Source organism: Crotalus tigris, unplaced genomic scaffold (genome assembly GCF_016545835.1).
Source record: "Crotalus tigris isolate CLP2741 ecotype Arizona unplaced genomic scaffold, ASM1654583v1 scf7180000018299.754606, whole genome shotgun sequence".
Classification (NCBI taxonomy): domain Eukaryota; kingdom Metazoa; phylum Chordata; class Lepidosauria; order Squamata; family Viperidae; genus Crotalus; species Crotalus tigris.
Window position 1 is genome coordinate 64758 of NW_024096930.1, and position 16583 is coordinate 81340.

General features: G+C 38.7%; 2 protein-coding genes across 5 annotated transcripts in view; one reads left to right on the forward strand and one right to left on the reverse strand.

Annotated features, from left to right (window-relative positions):
• AKR1A1 (aldo-keto reductase family 1 member A1) overlaps positions 1–14320 on the reverse strand; it is a 26528-nt gene extending 12208 nt beyond the window's left edge. The window contains exons 1-5 of one of the 4 annotated variants that reach the window (XM_039349583.1): positions 14014–14320; positions 6222–6317; positions 3497–3616; positions 1281–1432; positions 670–865 (exon numbers count right to left, since the gene is read on the reverse strand). In XM_039349583.1, coding sequence (XP_039205517.1) covers positions 670–865; positions 1281–1432; positions 3497–3616; positions 6222–6311 — 558 coding nt within the window. In that variant the 5' untranslated portion in view covers positions 6312–6317; positions 14014–14320. Of the gene's footprint in view, positions 1–669; positions 866–1280; positions 1433–3496; positions 3617–6221; positions 6318–13504; positions 13636–13716; positions 13963–14013 lie in introns of those variants that run through there. The other 3 variants (XM_039349580.1, XM_039349581.1, XM_039349582.1) reach the window with 3 other exon arrangements.
• The window catches only part of PRDX1 (peroxiredoxin 1), a 14382-nt gene continuing 11576 nt past the window's right edge, over positions 13778–16583 (forward strand). The window contains exon 1 of the mRNA XM_039349588.1: positions 13778–13799. The gene's annotated coding sequence lies outside the window, so the exon portion shown is untranslated. The remainder of the gene's footprint in view (positions 13800–16583) is intronic.

Genomic DNA, 16583 nt, shown 5'->3' on the forward strand with positions numbered 1-16583 from the left:
CTTTTGAAAGCCAATAGAATAGACTCCCTTGAATAGAGTCTAATTCTATTGGCTTTCAAAAGCCAATAGGAATTGTCCAGGCTGTCTCTGCCCTGCTGAGCCCACCAAAAGTCCCATTCTGCAAATGGTGCTGCACCAGTTGAGTAGTCCTCGACTTACGACTGGTTGGGGGTCGCGGCATTAAAAAGGTTGAGAACCACTGCTCTAGTAGGCCACTATGACCACTTTACTAGATATTTTGCAGATAAAATCACTCTTATCTGTTCAGATTAAATGCTTATAAAGTCTTGTGAGATGACAAAGGTAACATCCTACAAAGTCATCTGGGACTTTTTCAAGTCTGTGACAGCTGAGGACAGGAACAAAGTCCTCTCTTGGATGAACTTCACCACCTGTATTTAGATAAATACTCCTCCTGGCTAGTACATGTGAGGGGATAACAGGTTGGATACAGGAGTGGTGAATGAATCCTTGAGAGGGCTGGTGGTGCTGGCAGTTTTGAAAGAGGAAGGTGTGGTGCACCCACTGCTTAAGAAACCACTTCTTGGCTCAGATATGTTGACATGCCTCTCAAAAGAAACACAACTTGTTTCTTTTACACTGCATTTCCATTACTCTAATCATAATCTTAAGAATTAATCACATCCTCTTTTCCTTCTTCTAGCTTACCTGTAAAACTGCTGGCTTGACAGAAGCTATGCTGAGAACATCGTCAATCTGCCGACTATTGAAATTTGAAAGTCCAATAGCTTTTACCAAGTCTTTTTCCACCAATTTTTCCATAGCCTTCCATGTATCTTTGTAGTCAATGTAATCATAACGCATTGTACCATCAGGATTCTTGGGGAAGAGATTATTCCCTCGCCTATAAAAAATAGTTAGCAAATCCATTGGAAACACCCTTAAGAACGAATGCACTTTAAAATAATTACTTAATTACTATTCATTAGTTTACATTTTTATCCTTGAGAACTATATAAATTTTCATAGTATTATGAACTATACAAATTAATAGCAGCCCTCCAGAATGAACGCGCAAAACAAAATACTTCCAGGAGTCATATGTAATTTTTCTTAGAATCTTAGTACTCTGCTGAACAAGTAACATAACATCAACATTGTGATTGGAGTTGGATCACACATCACTTCCCCCACCACATTTTTTAAAAAGGAGTAAATTTCAGCCTCTCTCCCTCTCTGTTCCCCTGCCCTGTGCCCCAGGTTTAAATAAATAACAAATTATGGTTTAATCTCTTAATGTTTCTCTTATTAAAACGTACTCGAAGGCATGTGGCCAGTGCATAAGGTAGAGGTCTAGGTAATCCAGCTTTAGATCTTGCAGAGTCTTCCTTAAAGCTGGTTCCACGTCTTCTGGGTGGTGTTTGGTATTCCATAGCTTTGACGTAACAAACAGTTCTTCCCTTTTGACAGCCTTTAAAAAGAACAACAAACAGTGAAACATTATTGTTTCAAGCATTTCTTAATACAAGTGAAGACATGTCACCAAAGAAGAGCACCAAAGATGAGCACTAACTTACATATTGCTCAATTCAATATCTCTGTATTAATATTTCATGTTCTATTTCTGGCTGAGGAGAAGGAAATGGACGAATCTGTGCAGAATAGGAGAAGCTTCATTCCAAAGTACAAATAAGTTCTAAAATTCTTACAAGATTGTTTAGATCTCTTAAGACATCTAAACAAACCCATTTCTATAAAAAGTGCTGTGTTTCAAAGTTTTAACATACCACCCTGTCGCATTTAACATAACTTTATGCCAAACATAACAAGCAAATTTTCATTCTGTCTAAATTATGTTTTGCATATTTTCTCTTTCTTTCTAATCCATACATTCACTTCCAGAGTTTTTTGCAGCAGGAACATGATCAAATTGATGATTAGATGCTACCCTGACAATAACTCTTCTTTTTTACATATTAAGAGTTCATCTTTTCATTTTAAGTCCATTCCATATTCATCTAGTCGTAATCTATCTTAGTGTTCATTCCTCCACGTTGAGTTCACCTTCTGATGATTTGAAGAGTATGTCCATGTTTTCATGCTGCCAATAATAAAATGGCTTGCCCCTCCTGCCTTCTAAGATTTTTTTTCAACATCTAGCTAGCCCAACTTTATGCCAAATATAGCAAGCAAATTTTCATTCTGTCTAAATTATGTTTTGCATTTATGTTTTATTACAGCCCAGCATTTTTCCTTACATGTCCCATTCAAGCAGTAACCAGGTCCAACACTGCTTAACTTCCAATCTCAGAAAAGCTACCATCTGCTAAAACTCTTAATCGCTCCATCCTGATTTTAAATACTATTTTCTTCCTCACTGTGGATCATGCTTACTCAAAACAACCATGTATAAAACTGTTCCCATTATGCAATGATTTTTATGTTTCCATTATTAAGAATCATTGGGGCATGAGACAAGCTCTACATCTAATCAAGCGGTTTTTTATGGCAGGTGACACAACGTAACATTTTACAAGCTTTTGTGTGCACTAGAGATTAAATATTATTTTTTAAAAAAAATGAAACAAAATGAAACGTAGTAAGAAAAATAGTCCTCTTATTTTGCAAGAGTTCGGCTATTTAATTAAAAAGATATTTTGACGTGAATGGACATATTTAGGGAAATTGTGGGCACTGCAGGACCACTGGGCATTATTTGATTTTGTGGACTGACTTTGTCAGGAACATGTAGCATACAAATGTGACAAATATATAAATACATTTTGCCACCTTCTCATTTGTATGTTACATGCATTTCAGCTATAAAGATAGCAAAATATAATACTTTATAGAAAAATGTTGGTATCCTGGGGTTTGTGTGGTACCAATTCAGTTCATAAAAATAATACATGCAGTCTTCGACTTAAGAGTGCAATTGAGACCAGACTTTCAATTACTAAACAATGCAGTTGTAGTCCCAGTTGCCGTTGTTAACTAAATCCCACAGTCACTAGCTGAGGCAACTTCCTGCTGGCTTCCCACAATCAGAGGGATTGATATAGGTTGAGGGACACCTATATGCCGATTTTATAAGATACACATCCAAAACAGAAAACAAGACATACTTCTTCAATGCATGATATATTTCTGATTCATTCTGAATCTTACGATTGCTGATTAATATATATATATACATATTTTGTGTCATCTGTATTATGAATACGATCCTGGCCTTCACTTTCTGCTCACTATCTAATAAAACTTCACTTCCATAAACAACCAACCTCGTCTTCTCTTAAAGTGTTTCTTGCAAAAACCTCAGGAGTGACAGAATATTAAATAAATAGAACCAGGCAGAATTTACAACACGGAACCACAGCAGAACATTGTTGTTGATGGTCACGTTACAGTACATAAAGAGATGCAATTATAATTGTTCAGTAAGTAGAACTAATATGAAATAGACATGGCTGTGCACAGTTGGCCTTTCTGCCATTCCTTTCTAACAGGAACCCAGAGAGATTCCTTATTTTACCTTGTCCGGCCCAACAGACTCCTGGAGTGCTTCACCTATTTCTCCTTCGTTGCTATAAGCTGTAGCACAGTCAATGTGGCGATAGCTCACGCTAAGGGCATACTTTATAGCCTCCTTTACCTAGAACCGAAAAATGAAAAGAACACAATGGATTAGAATGAGAGAAAGCATATTCCTTTTTACCAAAAAGGCTACTCTTTTATTTATAAAAGAGTTGTTTAAGATATGCTGTATAGGGAGGGGACATGTATATATACCAAGAGGAAAGAAAAGAGAATGACCGAAGGGAAAAAACTATAACTCTCACTGCATTCTCAGTAGAACTGGTGCATTCTGAGGAGATTACTATGTAAGCACAATAGTCAGAATTGCCACAGAAAACAGCCCAATTAGAAATGCATATTATTTCTGTCTTTTGACAAAAACCTGGTATTTATTTTAATAGGTTTTCCTCATCTACCATATTGCCTTGCATCTGATTATTTCACCAGCATTCTTGCCTTAATAAATAGCTACCAATTGTAAGAATGGGGAAATGGGTTTAGGAAATATCTTGTTCAAATCATGTAAAAGGAAAAGATCCCCCTTGAATTGAGTTTGGCTCCTGATGACTTCATGAATACAGGTTTTCTTGGTGAAACTGGGAAAGTGATTTTTAAAACCACCCACGGCTGGAATTTCTACATGCTCTCTCATTCAAACATCACCACGTCCTACTTCTTAGCTTTTTCAAGATCAGCCAAAGTGAATTGCTACTTGCTGCAGGCAGGTTGAATAATAGCTAAACTGTAACCTTAATTCTGCAAATTTCCTTACATCCAGCTGTGCCTCTGTAACTACTTTGGTTTCTCATTATATTTCAGTGCTCTCTGCTACACACAGTAGTATCTTGCCTTGATTTCTATTCACTGTGCTATTGCTAAAAAGCTGAATTTAGCATATATGCTTCTGAATATAACCAAAGTTCTGAAATAATAATATTTAGATAGCAATAATAACAAAAAAAATTATTAAGAAGACAGAAAACTCTTACTTTTGCCCAACCTATATCTTGAAGACAGAGAAGCATAAGAGAAATAGGAAATTCCCATTCTCTTTTAAACAGAGACTTACTTACTTACTTACTTAACTAACTAGAGTTCATATGAAAAACAGATATAGGGCTTTATGTGTGAACACCTGTCTGTCTGTCATCATTTAGCCTGGTAGTCAGAACGGGTTCATAAATACAGAGTTGATGCATTCTCCAACAACTACACAATACTGACTCTGGCTTCAAATTTCTTCTAGCTACAAAATATGCTAAATTACTTTGGATTGGTCATACTTCACACTTAATCATAATTTGGTACATTTGTTCCTTTGTTCCTTTGGCTGGATGACACAGTGGCACAAAAAAAAAATTCAGTGTCTTTGTAGTGCTTGTGTAGTCAACCATATTCTAGTGTATATTCTTTAGACATGCCCCTTGGGAGTTTGTTTGGTTAGATCAGGGTCATCAAACCTTGGCAACTTTAAAACCTGCTGGCTGGTTTTAAAGTTGCCAAGGATGGACAACCCTGGGTTAGACATCACTGTTATGGTGAACCAGATTCTTAGGAGGAAGGTAAAGTTTAATGATTTCAAATGCTTGTTAAATTATATCCCAGTATATAGAACTTGTCAATGTATGAAGAGCTCTGTATATAACAAGTTTGGACCATCACAAAAACCATGATCCTGGAAGAACCAGTGCATACTACATTCTAAAGGTTGGCTAAAGGAAACTGGTTAACTCTCAGCCTTTCAATTGGCTTTACAGTATTAAAAGAAAAAGAAAATATTGGGCAATATGAATCCATATGGAGAAGGTTTTCTGTTTTTTTTTAAATCTGAGATGTACTAATATGTACAGAGATGGAGCTATTATTTTGATAGTGCATACAGAAGTGTTTTTCTTTTTCTCTGTTCTTTTATTTTTATTTAATTTCTTTTTTCCCTTATATGTTATTAGTTTCTATTATCTAGATTTTTTTTTACGTTTTGGAATTCAGGTATCTTAAAGAATGACATCTATTATATAATCCCAACAAGTTCTGGCCACAGCCATTTTTGGAGATGCAACTTTTGGCTGCAGCTACTTGAAAAGAATCTGAGGATTAGAAAATGCATCCTAGTGGGTCACCCGAAACTTCTAAGGCTGCTATTTTTACTCCTGATTTGGAAGTATGGGAAAATAACCACTAAAGTAAATTGGCAATACTATATTTCAATCTTGCAGATTGAAACTGAATGTCATTATAAGGTCTACTGATTCACAACATTTGCCCAGCTTCTCAGAAGCCTAACATTAAGGAGAGCACAGAGTATCTTCTTCATAATTTCATCAGGAGATTCCATTCTCTTTTATGAAAATTGAGTATTTTGTAGACATTTATAAAGTTTCTTGAAAATATCATGACTATTATGTTTTGATCAATAGGAACATCACTGGGAATTTCTTCTTTTGACAATCACTAGTCAAGCCTTAATTTTAGAGTAAATGTAACACTGCTTGTGATTTATGCCAAAGGCAAAAGGGGCTAAGAAGGATGGAAATATAGAATATAATGTGATTGTGGAAGAAACCTATTCTTTTCTCCCAAACTTTTAATTAACAGATAATAAAAAAATACTTTTCTATCAACACACAGAAATTAAGATCTTAAATACTTTAACTTCCCCAATTTAATAGTGAACTACTTACTTGTCCAGCATCACTCTTCCAAGTACCTAATCCAACCAAAGGCATTCTTTGTCCAGTGTGAAGCAAAACATAGTTGCATTCAAAAGGCATCTTCACCTAAACGAAATGTTATGATATTTTATATTCTAATTATTTAACTGCACAAAATAGAAAAACTGTAGATTGGACTGCATTTTTAATGTTGATAATGCCATTCAGTTTAAGAAAATAATAATTGGATGAAGTGTTATATTACATCTACATTTTAGTTAATATTCAGTGCATTCATTTTATATTCTGTCAAGGGCAACAATTTTAAAAGAACCACAGAAAGCATAACAATAAATACCGTAATGCCTGAATAAAATGGAGAGAATCAATATATTGAAATATTATAAAATGAGAGAATAGCCTACTAAAACAACGAATCCAATGGCTTCAGTGCCTACCTGAACAAAGACACTTTGTTCTCAAAAACAAGGCCAAGAGAATAATAAATGCAAAAATGCCTTTTGTATAGCTTGGGAAATTATGTTGGGACAGGTTGTTTATGTTGCGTAATTTCAGTGTGAATGAATTTTTGTTTATATGCACCCAGACACTTTTTATTGTTTAGAACCAGATTCTATTACTTTTTTAAGCCTACAATGTGGACAAAATATTTTCAATCTAAATAGGGCTATATTTTAGATTTGGTGGCCAACATCTTTGCCTTGCCTTGCCATTTTCACAGCACAATAGGAAACATTAAAAACTATTGTTCATTGACTAACCAGTGAATAGGCATTTGACAGATTCCTGAGTTTTCAAATTGCCAAATGCAAAAATTGTGTTGCTTTGTTTGGTTCTGGAGCTATGCACAAAAATGGCCAAATATAATTTGTTCGTTTTGAATAGGGATATTTCATTTCAAACTAAGAATTTAAGGTTTTTTTGTGCATGCTTCTAGATTCAAAGTAATTTGTAGACGGGCAGTCTATAGGTATAATTCTTTATGCCAGTTCCTACACAACCTTGTGAACTACTCTTGGCAAAACAAATGATTATGGTTAACAGTACAGTGCTGTAATACTTCTCCACAACTAGTTCTAGGAATAAACTCTGAAAATTCTGAGGGTGCAACGTAAAAGTTTGACGCTAGAAATTAGGCTTGAAGCAATTTTATTGGAACTTGGAATAAAAGGATCTTGTTTACTCCTGCATTTACTCCCCTCACTCTTTCTTGAAATCATTTCCTTATATCTAACTTTAAATATATAAACTCCATGGGTAAAGATCTGTGAACCCTTTTTTCTAAATTACCAAAAATACGGAATTCTACAGAAATAACTCATCAGTCTCCAAAACAGAACATCTTCCCCAATTCAAACATGTGGGAACAACTATGAGTATTGCTAAAAGTCTCTCTGTGAGGAAGCAAACAACTACAAGCATCTTTTTTCATCCCAGCCTAGTAATGTGGATAAAAGCAACACTACCAAAATAAGATTTTAATGGCTGCTTGCCATGGGATAGATTGACTGAGAAACCACGCATATCATATTTTACACTAATAAAACACACAGATCCACACATGTCAGATTGCAATAAGAAAAAGCCATCTCAAATTTCTAAAGTGCATCAGGGAGCTGAACAATTTTTTTAAAAAACAATCGGTATTTTGGAGACCAGGTTCTAACCTGTAGAGAAATATGGAACAGTCCTAAAAAAATATACATCGACCATTGATAAAACATAAGTTTAGTCTGGGAAAACAGGACTTATTAAGAAAAATTCAAAATTGTTCCACCTTTGATTATCTTTGATATAAGGAGAATAGAAGGAAAAACACTATCCGGCTTCCAAGATTGTTCCTTCCTTCCTTCCTTCCTTCCTTCCTTCCTTCCTTCCTTCCTTCCTTCCTTCCTTCCTTCCTTCCTTCCTTCCTTCCTTCTTTCTTTCTTTCTTTCTTTCTTTCTTTCTTTCTTTCTTTCTTTCTTTCTTATATTTTAGTATTTCTTTCAATAGACCTGGTCTGCCTTGAAGGGCTGACAAACGCTCCCTTGGATTCCTAAATCTTCTTATCAGCCCGTGCTTCAAAGTTATCAATGGTTCCCTGATAGTAATCACTTTCTAATTTTTATGTTAATGCTATGAAAATATTTATCTGCTAATCAAATTGCTGTTAAGAAAAATGACAGCACATGCTGCGTATTTTCCAAGTTAGTTGGCAATTATTATACATTATCAGAACAAATAACATTTATAAAACTTCCATAAATCTAGTGTAAGAATGGGAGTACTAGGCCTATAATACAGTTCAGCTTTCTACAGAGAGAAAGAAAGGGAAAAGAAGGATTGGGCACAGGAGATTAAGCTCATTGTCTTACAGAGTTAGCTGCTATCCTTCCCTGCCTTGAAATCTAATTTTAAGATAATATGAATATACAGTATGTACTTTGGTTAGGAAATTGTGCAGGAACTACAGACAGGTCTGTACCTGAAGTTTGCCACTTACATGATCGTATTAGTCATTTTCTGAACATAGGCGAGCCTATCTACCCAGCAATCTCATATGTGATAGAGTGACAGTGAAATCCGAATTTTATAGCAAACATTATAGAATGCCAGATATTCATTCACAAATTCTGTCCATTTCCACATCTTAAATTATAGATAAGATTATTTAACTCCTCCACCAATACCTGTTAACATGGCTAAATATTTTTGATAATCTTGAATTAGTTAAGCAACAAAAAAGGCTTTCCTTAAATAATGCCTTATAAATCTGCTAGGTGAGCTAAGAACTTTTCTCCAGGCAAGAAATTAACACATCAAACTCAATTAAAACTTTCAGTTTTATATCAGTACATCAGGTGTTACTTCTCACTGTCAGAATATTACTCATGAAAAAACATTTAATAGGCAAAGTAACTGCCAGCTTCAGTTTTTAATGCTCTTATTATTTCTGTGATGGCAAAAGATACAACACTACAATATAAATGGCCTTCAGCATTGGATTTTAGTATTCCTTAGGTCAGTGATAGCAAACCTTTTAGAGACCGAGTGTCCCAAACCCAGCCCCACTGCCTGCCTGCATGCCACCATGAGCGAACCTAAGGCGGTGGTGAACCTATCGCATGGGTGCCAGAGGTGGCACTTAGAGCTCTCTCTGTGGGCACGCGTGCCATCACCCCAGCCCCGCCTCCCCACATGGCCCCCTCACCAGCAGCCCCCCTGGAGGAGAGTCACCCCCAAGTGCAGCCCACGCGGAGCAACGCAGCCAAGGACATGGCAGCCGGGCAGCCCTTTTTGCTTCTACACATACTTAGAAATCTAGATATATTTATATGGAAGGAGCCTCGCTAAAAGCAATTTGGGGAGGGGGGGAGAAAGTAGGCAAAAGGGCTGCAGGGACCCTGCAGGGAGGTATGGGGGGAGAGACAGACAGTCCCTGAGGTCAGTTATAAAAGTGAATCTGCACAAATTTTGTTCATGTGACCGCGAGGATGTTACAACTTCCATAACTTCAAAACTGGGTAGTAAGTAGCTTTTTTGGGGGGGGGGGTTCTATTGTAACTTCTAACGGTCACTAGGTGACCAGTCGTAAATGAAGAACTACCTGTGGAACAGGTTGCAGTTATCCAATCACATAGTGATTAGGGAACAAATCACTGTGTACAAGGCACCCCATGTCTAAAATTGGCACATTAGCTAAAACGAAAGTGACAACAACTGGAGGAAGAGTTAAGCAGGATTATGAGCTCTCCTAAATCACAGAACTCTTTCTTTGAGGGAAGAATCACTACAGAAAGAGTCTTACTGTAGCCAACATTAATAGAATCCCCAAACCTTATTGATGATAAGCAACCTAACCTACGTGGATTTAATTTAAACTTGTTTTGCACCATGTAGATTCTGACAACCTCCAAAACCCAGTTCAGCTGTCAAAAACTGATCCAGCATACGCTGATATGGCAATGTAGAAATTGTCAGCTTATTGATAGCACCGTACCATGAAACAAACCTTGCCTACTAGCTTCATATATGTTAAATACCATGGGGGGGGGGAGAAGCTACACCTCATATGGGAGAGATCATGGATTCAAGCAATGTTCCTCTGTGGTGGAACATTGCTGTGCAAACCTATGGCATGCGTGTCACAGGTGGCACGCAGAGCCCTCTCTGTGGGCACGCATGCCGTCGCTCCAGTCCTAGGCCTCCAGCTGGGTTTCATAAAAACTTTTCGCTTTAGGCCTCTGCTGCCGTGTGCAAAAAAAAAAAAAAAGGTTCAATCAATCAATTTCAACTTCTCGCGGGGGCAAAAAAAGATCTCGCAAAGTTGGAATTGATTGAACTTTTTAGTCCCACCCAGTCTGCCACGCCCACCCAATGGGCCACACCCACCCAACTGGCCATGCCCATCCAATGGGCCACACCCACCCGGCACCCAACAATACGTAAGTGGGTTTTGGGTTGCAGTTTAGGCACTCAGTCTCTAAAAGTTCGCCATCACTGCTCTATGGTAATTGAGCGGAACCCCCTCTTAGATAGGAATGCAGTTTGTAACTCAATGCCTCAAACTCCCAGCCTTAGCAGACAATCCATTAGGTCAGCGGTTCTCAACCTGTGGGTCGCGACCCCTCTGGGGGTCGAACGACCCTTTCACAGGGTTCACTTAAGACCATCGGAAAACACATATTTCCGAAGGTCTTAGGAACCGAGACACTACTCCTCTATCCCAAGGCTTTTCAACTGGTATACTGATCGAACATTCCAACGCCCACATGCTGGGAAACCGATCCGGGCACCACAGCAGAAGCTGCAAACTGTGGGGAATCCCTGCCGCCGCCGGCAGAGCCGGCTACAATGGAATGCTAGTCAGCTGCTTCAACCAGGTGCCAGCAGCCTCCTCGGGATGCCCCACCCATTGGTGACATTGCCGTGCCGCGTTCCATGACACCAGGGAATCCCCGCCCCGCCGGAGCTGGCCACAATGGAGTGCCAGCCAGCTGCTCTAACCAGGCGCCGGCGGGCCATGCTAGGGTGCACAGGAGCCCCGCACGCCGCCCGGTAGGCTGCCATCAGCTGTTCTTCCTGTGTGGCGTTTCTGGCAGCCGGCTGCATGCTTCGGCGGCCGGCTGCGTGGGCCCCTTCCCTTGTAGGAATGTCAAGCCCACGGGGCTTGACAGCCACAATGGTGCCGCACTCAGTAGCCACCTCTCAAGCACCACCCCCCATCCGGCACTCATTGGCCATTATGTACTGCCTGTTGGGCGCAGTGCGGTCTCATCGGGCCATGCCGGCGGCTCGAGGCGATCGCCGGCTCCTCAGCTCAGGCCGGCCGTCCGTCAGAATCTACATCCCGCGATTGGTTGGCTCCCTCATTGTGTCTCTCCCCCACAGAAAGGGCATGGCTCTTATGCAGGCTTGCCCCCTCGAGGGGCTTCTGATTGGCCCTGCGCCCGGGCGCCCCACCCCCTGAGAAGTGCAGCCAGGAAGTCCCTTTCCCGGGGAACCACGGGATCCTGGCGCTACCGTAGGCCCCACTGGCTGGGAAAACGCACTGGAGTCCCAGCTCCCGGGAAGGCGATCGGCTCGCTCCTCTCCCATCGCCCACTCTGCCCGGTCATACAGGCAGCCCTCGGCCACTCCCCTCCCCTCCACACCTCCAAATCAATCCCCGATCAGAAAGAGAGAGGGAGGGAGGGAGGGAGGGAGGGAGAGAGGGAGAGAAAGAGGGAGAGAGAAAGAGAGAGGGAAAGAAAGGGAGAGAAAGAAGGAGGGAAAAAGAGGAAGAGGAAGGGAGAGAGAGAGGGAGAGAAAGAAAGGGAGGGAGAGGGAGAGAGAAATAGGAAGAGAGAGAGGGAGAAAGAGAGGGAGACAGAAATAGAGAGGGAGAGAGAGAAAGGGAGAGAGGGAGAGAGAAAGAGGAAGGGAGAGAGAGGGAGAAAGATAGGGAGAAAGAGGGAGAAAGAGAGGGAGGGAGAGAGAAAGAGAGGGAGAGAGAAAGAGAGGGAGGGAGAGATTAAATTAGTAACACGATTCTTAAGCAAAATTACAGTTATGAAGTAGCAACGAAAAAATTTTATGGTTGGGGATCACCACAACATGAGGAACTGTATTAAAGGGTCGCGGCATTAAGAAGGTTGAGAACCACTGAAATAGGTCATTATGGTCAAAGGTGCCAGGTGGCATTCAAAATGCTAATAGGAAAAAAAAGGTACATTTCCTCAAGATACTAAAGGCCACTGAACAGAACAAATAATGTCCTACCTGTTCTATGATAGGATCTAATACCTGACAAGCATGGATCCAGATAATCTGTTTCAGCAGGACCCTCTAAATACTAAACACTCGCTGCTTTCAATACAACTTTCCCTAAAAATGGGATACTGATGATTAAACAAGTCTGTCTGTCTGTCTAATGGGAGATTTCAATTATCCTCATGTCTGTTGAAAATTCAACTGTGCTAAGAATTCAAAGTCCAAAGAATTCTCCTTTCTTGCTGACAGTCTCATTTCTCAGGCAGAGGAAAAAGGAAGATGGCTAACTGTTATTTTTTTTTTTTTTACTCTTTCCTGGCTTATGAAAAACATTTTGTTTCCAAGAGGAACATCCTGCAGTGATCTAAAAGTAGTTTTACAGGCTTAATCATAAGAGGAAATAATATTTCAAGGGCTCTCAACTATGCAACATCCTCATTTTTTGCTAGGATCAGCTGTAGAGTTTTTTCACAGAGCTATTTATTTTCTTTACCTTCATTGTTCTTGTGTGTGTATGTATGTGTTCTATTGTTTGTTTAAAAATATTTTAATGATTTTAAGGTTCCCAGAATCATTGGGAGTTGGGTGGTATTTAAATAATCATATTTCTCAATGAAATACCACCTATATATAATTAGAATCCACCGGAGTTAGGTGGATAATTCTCTCTCTCTCTCTCTCTCTCTCTCTCTCTCACACACACACACACACACACACACACACACAGAGGCCCTAGTGAAACAGAATATGTAGGCTGCACGTGCTGAAATTCTATACAGCTGTTATAAAGCAGAAATTCCTTATTTTTATACAGGGAAATGCTCTAATTAATAATACGTAACATAGATCGGCACAGAGCAAAATATGAAGGGAGAGCAATAAATGGTGATTGTGATCGGTATTAAGTATATTCTAGTGGGGTTTTTATGTTCCTGGGAACGAAATCATTAGCTTATCATAACTGCTCCTGATCCAGCCAGAAATGTGACATATTGTCTCAGAAATAAATCTTATAATTTAAAGAAAATATCCAAGAAAATATGGATAGTACAACTTACACTTTACTTGGGGGAAAAATTCCATTAAGGCATACGACTAAACATGCAGTTTGAAGTACATAAAGTCACGCATTGTGATTAATTTCCTAATACTGTCTAAATGTTCTCCCGTGCATTTAATTCTTTTCCCGTTAATTGGATTGGAGGTTCCCCTTCCGTAACACTGATGTTTTTTAGAGGAAAAGGAGAGCGAGTGAAAGAGCCTAACCTACCCGCCAGTTCAGCCGCACGTTTCACCCCACCCCTGTGCACAAACCGGACTGACGCAAATCAAGACAAAGGAGATCAGCTTCGGGTAAGTCACAACAGCTCACTCATTACACACCTTCTAATTCTTTAGTCCTTCGCTGGAGTTCCCAAGAAAGTAAAAAAAAAAAAAAAAAACCTCTCTTCTGACTTTAATGTTTCCGTTTCCGGGTTGAAATTTAACTGAGCATTCCTCAGTCTTTCTGATTTTCCAAGCCACGTGGGCTTGCGGAGCACCGTATTTCCCTTATTTTGCAACTTACTAGTAGCAGAAACCAATTTCGATAAACTCCGACTGTGCAATTTATTGAAGAGCAAGGGATTGAAGACCTCCAAAGCCCCTTCCAGCCGTATGCTTCTGTGTTCTATGTTTTTAATTTTAAAAGCATAATCACAAATTAACTATCTGTAATCACACTTGAGCCTAGCATGGCACACATCCTGTGGTTTGGCAATTAAGAATTGTTAGAAGTAAGGTCTTCATCCTGGTTCATCCAAGCTGGGAATAAATAAGCAAACATGGTGACTGCTTTGGGAAGAAGGTTACAGTTTATTGCAGAAAGATGGTTCTTCAGGAAAGTGCAGAGGCGAGAGAAGGGCTGAGCACATGGGGCAATAGGCTTTTATACCCCCTCTAGCCTTGTTTGGAATAGTTTCCTGTTCCTGTGGCATGAACTTTGAGGCTGTTTCTGAGTTTGTCTAGGCCCTGATATCTGTGGTTTAATTCTATTATCCTATCTTGCTTCCCAGGTGATGGGGCTGACTCCTAGAGTTTGGGTGGGGTATGCAGATCTTCTCTTTTGTCTTCTTGATTGCTCTGGCTTCAACTTTCTGATGGTTTTATATCTGCATTTGTATGGGGCTAAAGTCTTGCTTGGGGCAGAGAGATAGATTTGGGGCCAGGTTTGGTTTTAAAAAGTCCTTTTGAGGAAAAATATATTTTTCTGCCTTTTTAATATTTCCTTCTTTGGGCTAACTTCCTTCAGAATGTTCCATAAACACAGCCAATTAAGTAAAGGGTTAGCGATCAGCAAGATGTATGAACATAATCACTGATTTTATAAAAAAAAATGTTCCATCAGTTTCTGTTTTTAAAAGTTTCTATTTAGGTGTTTTAACATGCAGCAATTGTGCACATATGTGTGCTGCATATACAGACTCAGGTTCATGACTGGGAGTGACTTCATCAAGTACACGTGGTAGAATTCAGCTATTCTCAACTGAGTTCTTACAATATGCTAAATAACAAGCAAATGATTTTAAATGGATAAAGCTTGTTAAAGTTACCAATCATCAAATATAAACAACTGTTACCCATTGGGATCATAATTTACAACTATTATTTTAATACAGCATTGCAGCTGTGGCTGATGGTTAGATAACTACATAGAATGTGAGGTGTGGGATGGGAAAAAAAGATGATATTCATTTGTTGCTGAGCAGCCTGGTAGATTGCTTATTATTATGGCTATGAATCAGAGCCCAAAAAACTTCATAATTAGTGTCTGAATTGATCTCTCCAGTCCTCTAACTGCTACACACCAAACTGGATAGCCATTATTATTTCTGTTCAAACCTTTATGATCTGTCTGGACAATGTTTTGATAATACCTCACACATCACTTTTATGTTAGAATTTTCCTACCTCAGCATTCTGGAGTGGAATGAGGACATGGGGGCAGCCACATCCAGATTACCATAGACTATTTTTTCTGGAAGTGGACAAACTACCCCAAAAAGTTCAGATTAGCCATATTCCTAATCATAGGATACATATTTCATAGACCTTTATTTTGGTTTTATTTACACAATGTAGTTAATACACAATGTGATTTATCATGTTATCATTGCATTTGGACTCATGTTTTGCAGTCAGTTATGGTTTATTCAGTAAACTACGGTTAAGTAAATTATTGCTTAGAGTGATTATACCTATGAATATGGCAATATTTCACATACTTCTTGGCATGTCTAGATGGACTTTGAAATGAATTCTGTTTATTGATTAATGTATCTTTTTCATTTTTGCTGTGATTGGCACTTTTTTTTAATTTATATTAGTTAAACATTAACCACAAAAGATAAGGTAACATATTCTGTATTGTATTTTAAAAATAATTTATTTCCAGAGATAAATATTGCAACACAATTCATAAGAAGCTTCTTGCTGAATCAGAATAAAAGCATTTCAGCTTGCTTCCAACATTACTTTTTCAACTCCTGTGCGTAGTTATTTGGAAATAAGAACCACTTAATGTCATATATCTTATATTTGTGTAAACACTTCAAGAATACACTATATATCTTGTTCAGCCTTTAATGTTAATCCATTTTTGTATGCTACTGCTGTTTTAGTAACAAGATTTTTCATCATATTTCCACCATTGACTGAATTTGTATGTGTATGTTTATGGAAATACTGGCACATTCATAAAGGCAACTGGGATTTGGGTAGGTGTTATTTGTTTCTGAAATAATTTATTATTGTATTCTCAGTCTACCATCACAAATGCTCCATGCATTTGGCCCAAATCCGAAATGTAGAGAAGCAAATCCCAGTTTGCCTTTCACATGGTTATGCCTCAGTAGTGTTATATAGCTGTTATAATCACAGCAAATGAGAGATTACCCAGGGGAAAGTAGAGTAGGAAAATAAGTTGAAGAACAAGGGAAAAAAAATACTACAGGAAAAATAAGTACTTCAGAGTTTTTAATGCCTCACTAAACACTAAACTAATCCCACTGAAACTAGAGCAAAATCTGGTTCAAGTATCATTCAATGCATAATTATTGAATTGCATCATTTATAGAAAAATAAATTAGGCACCATATA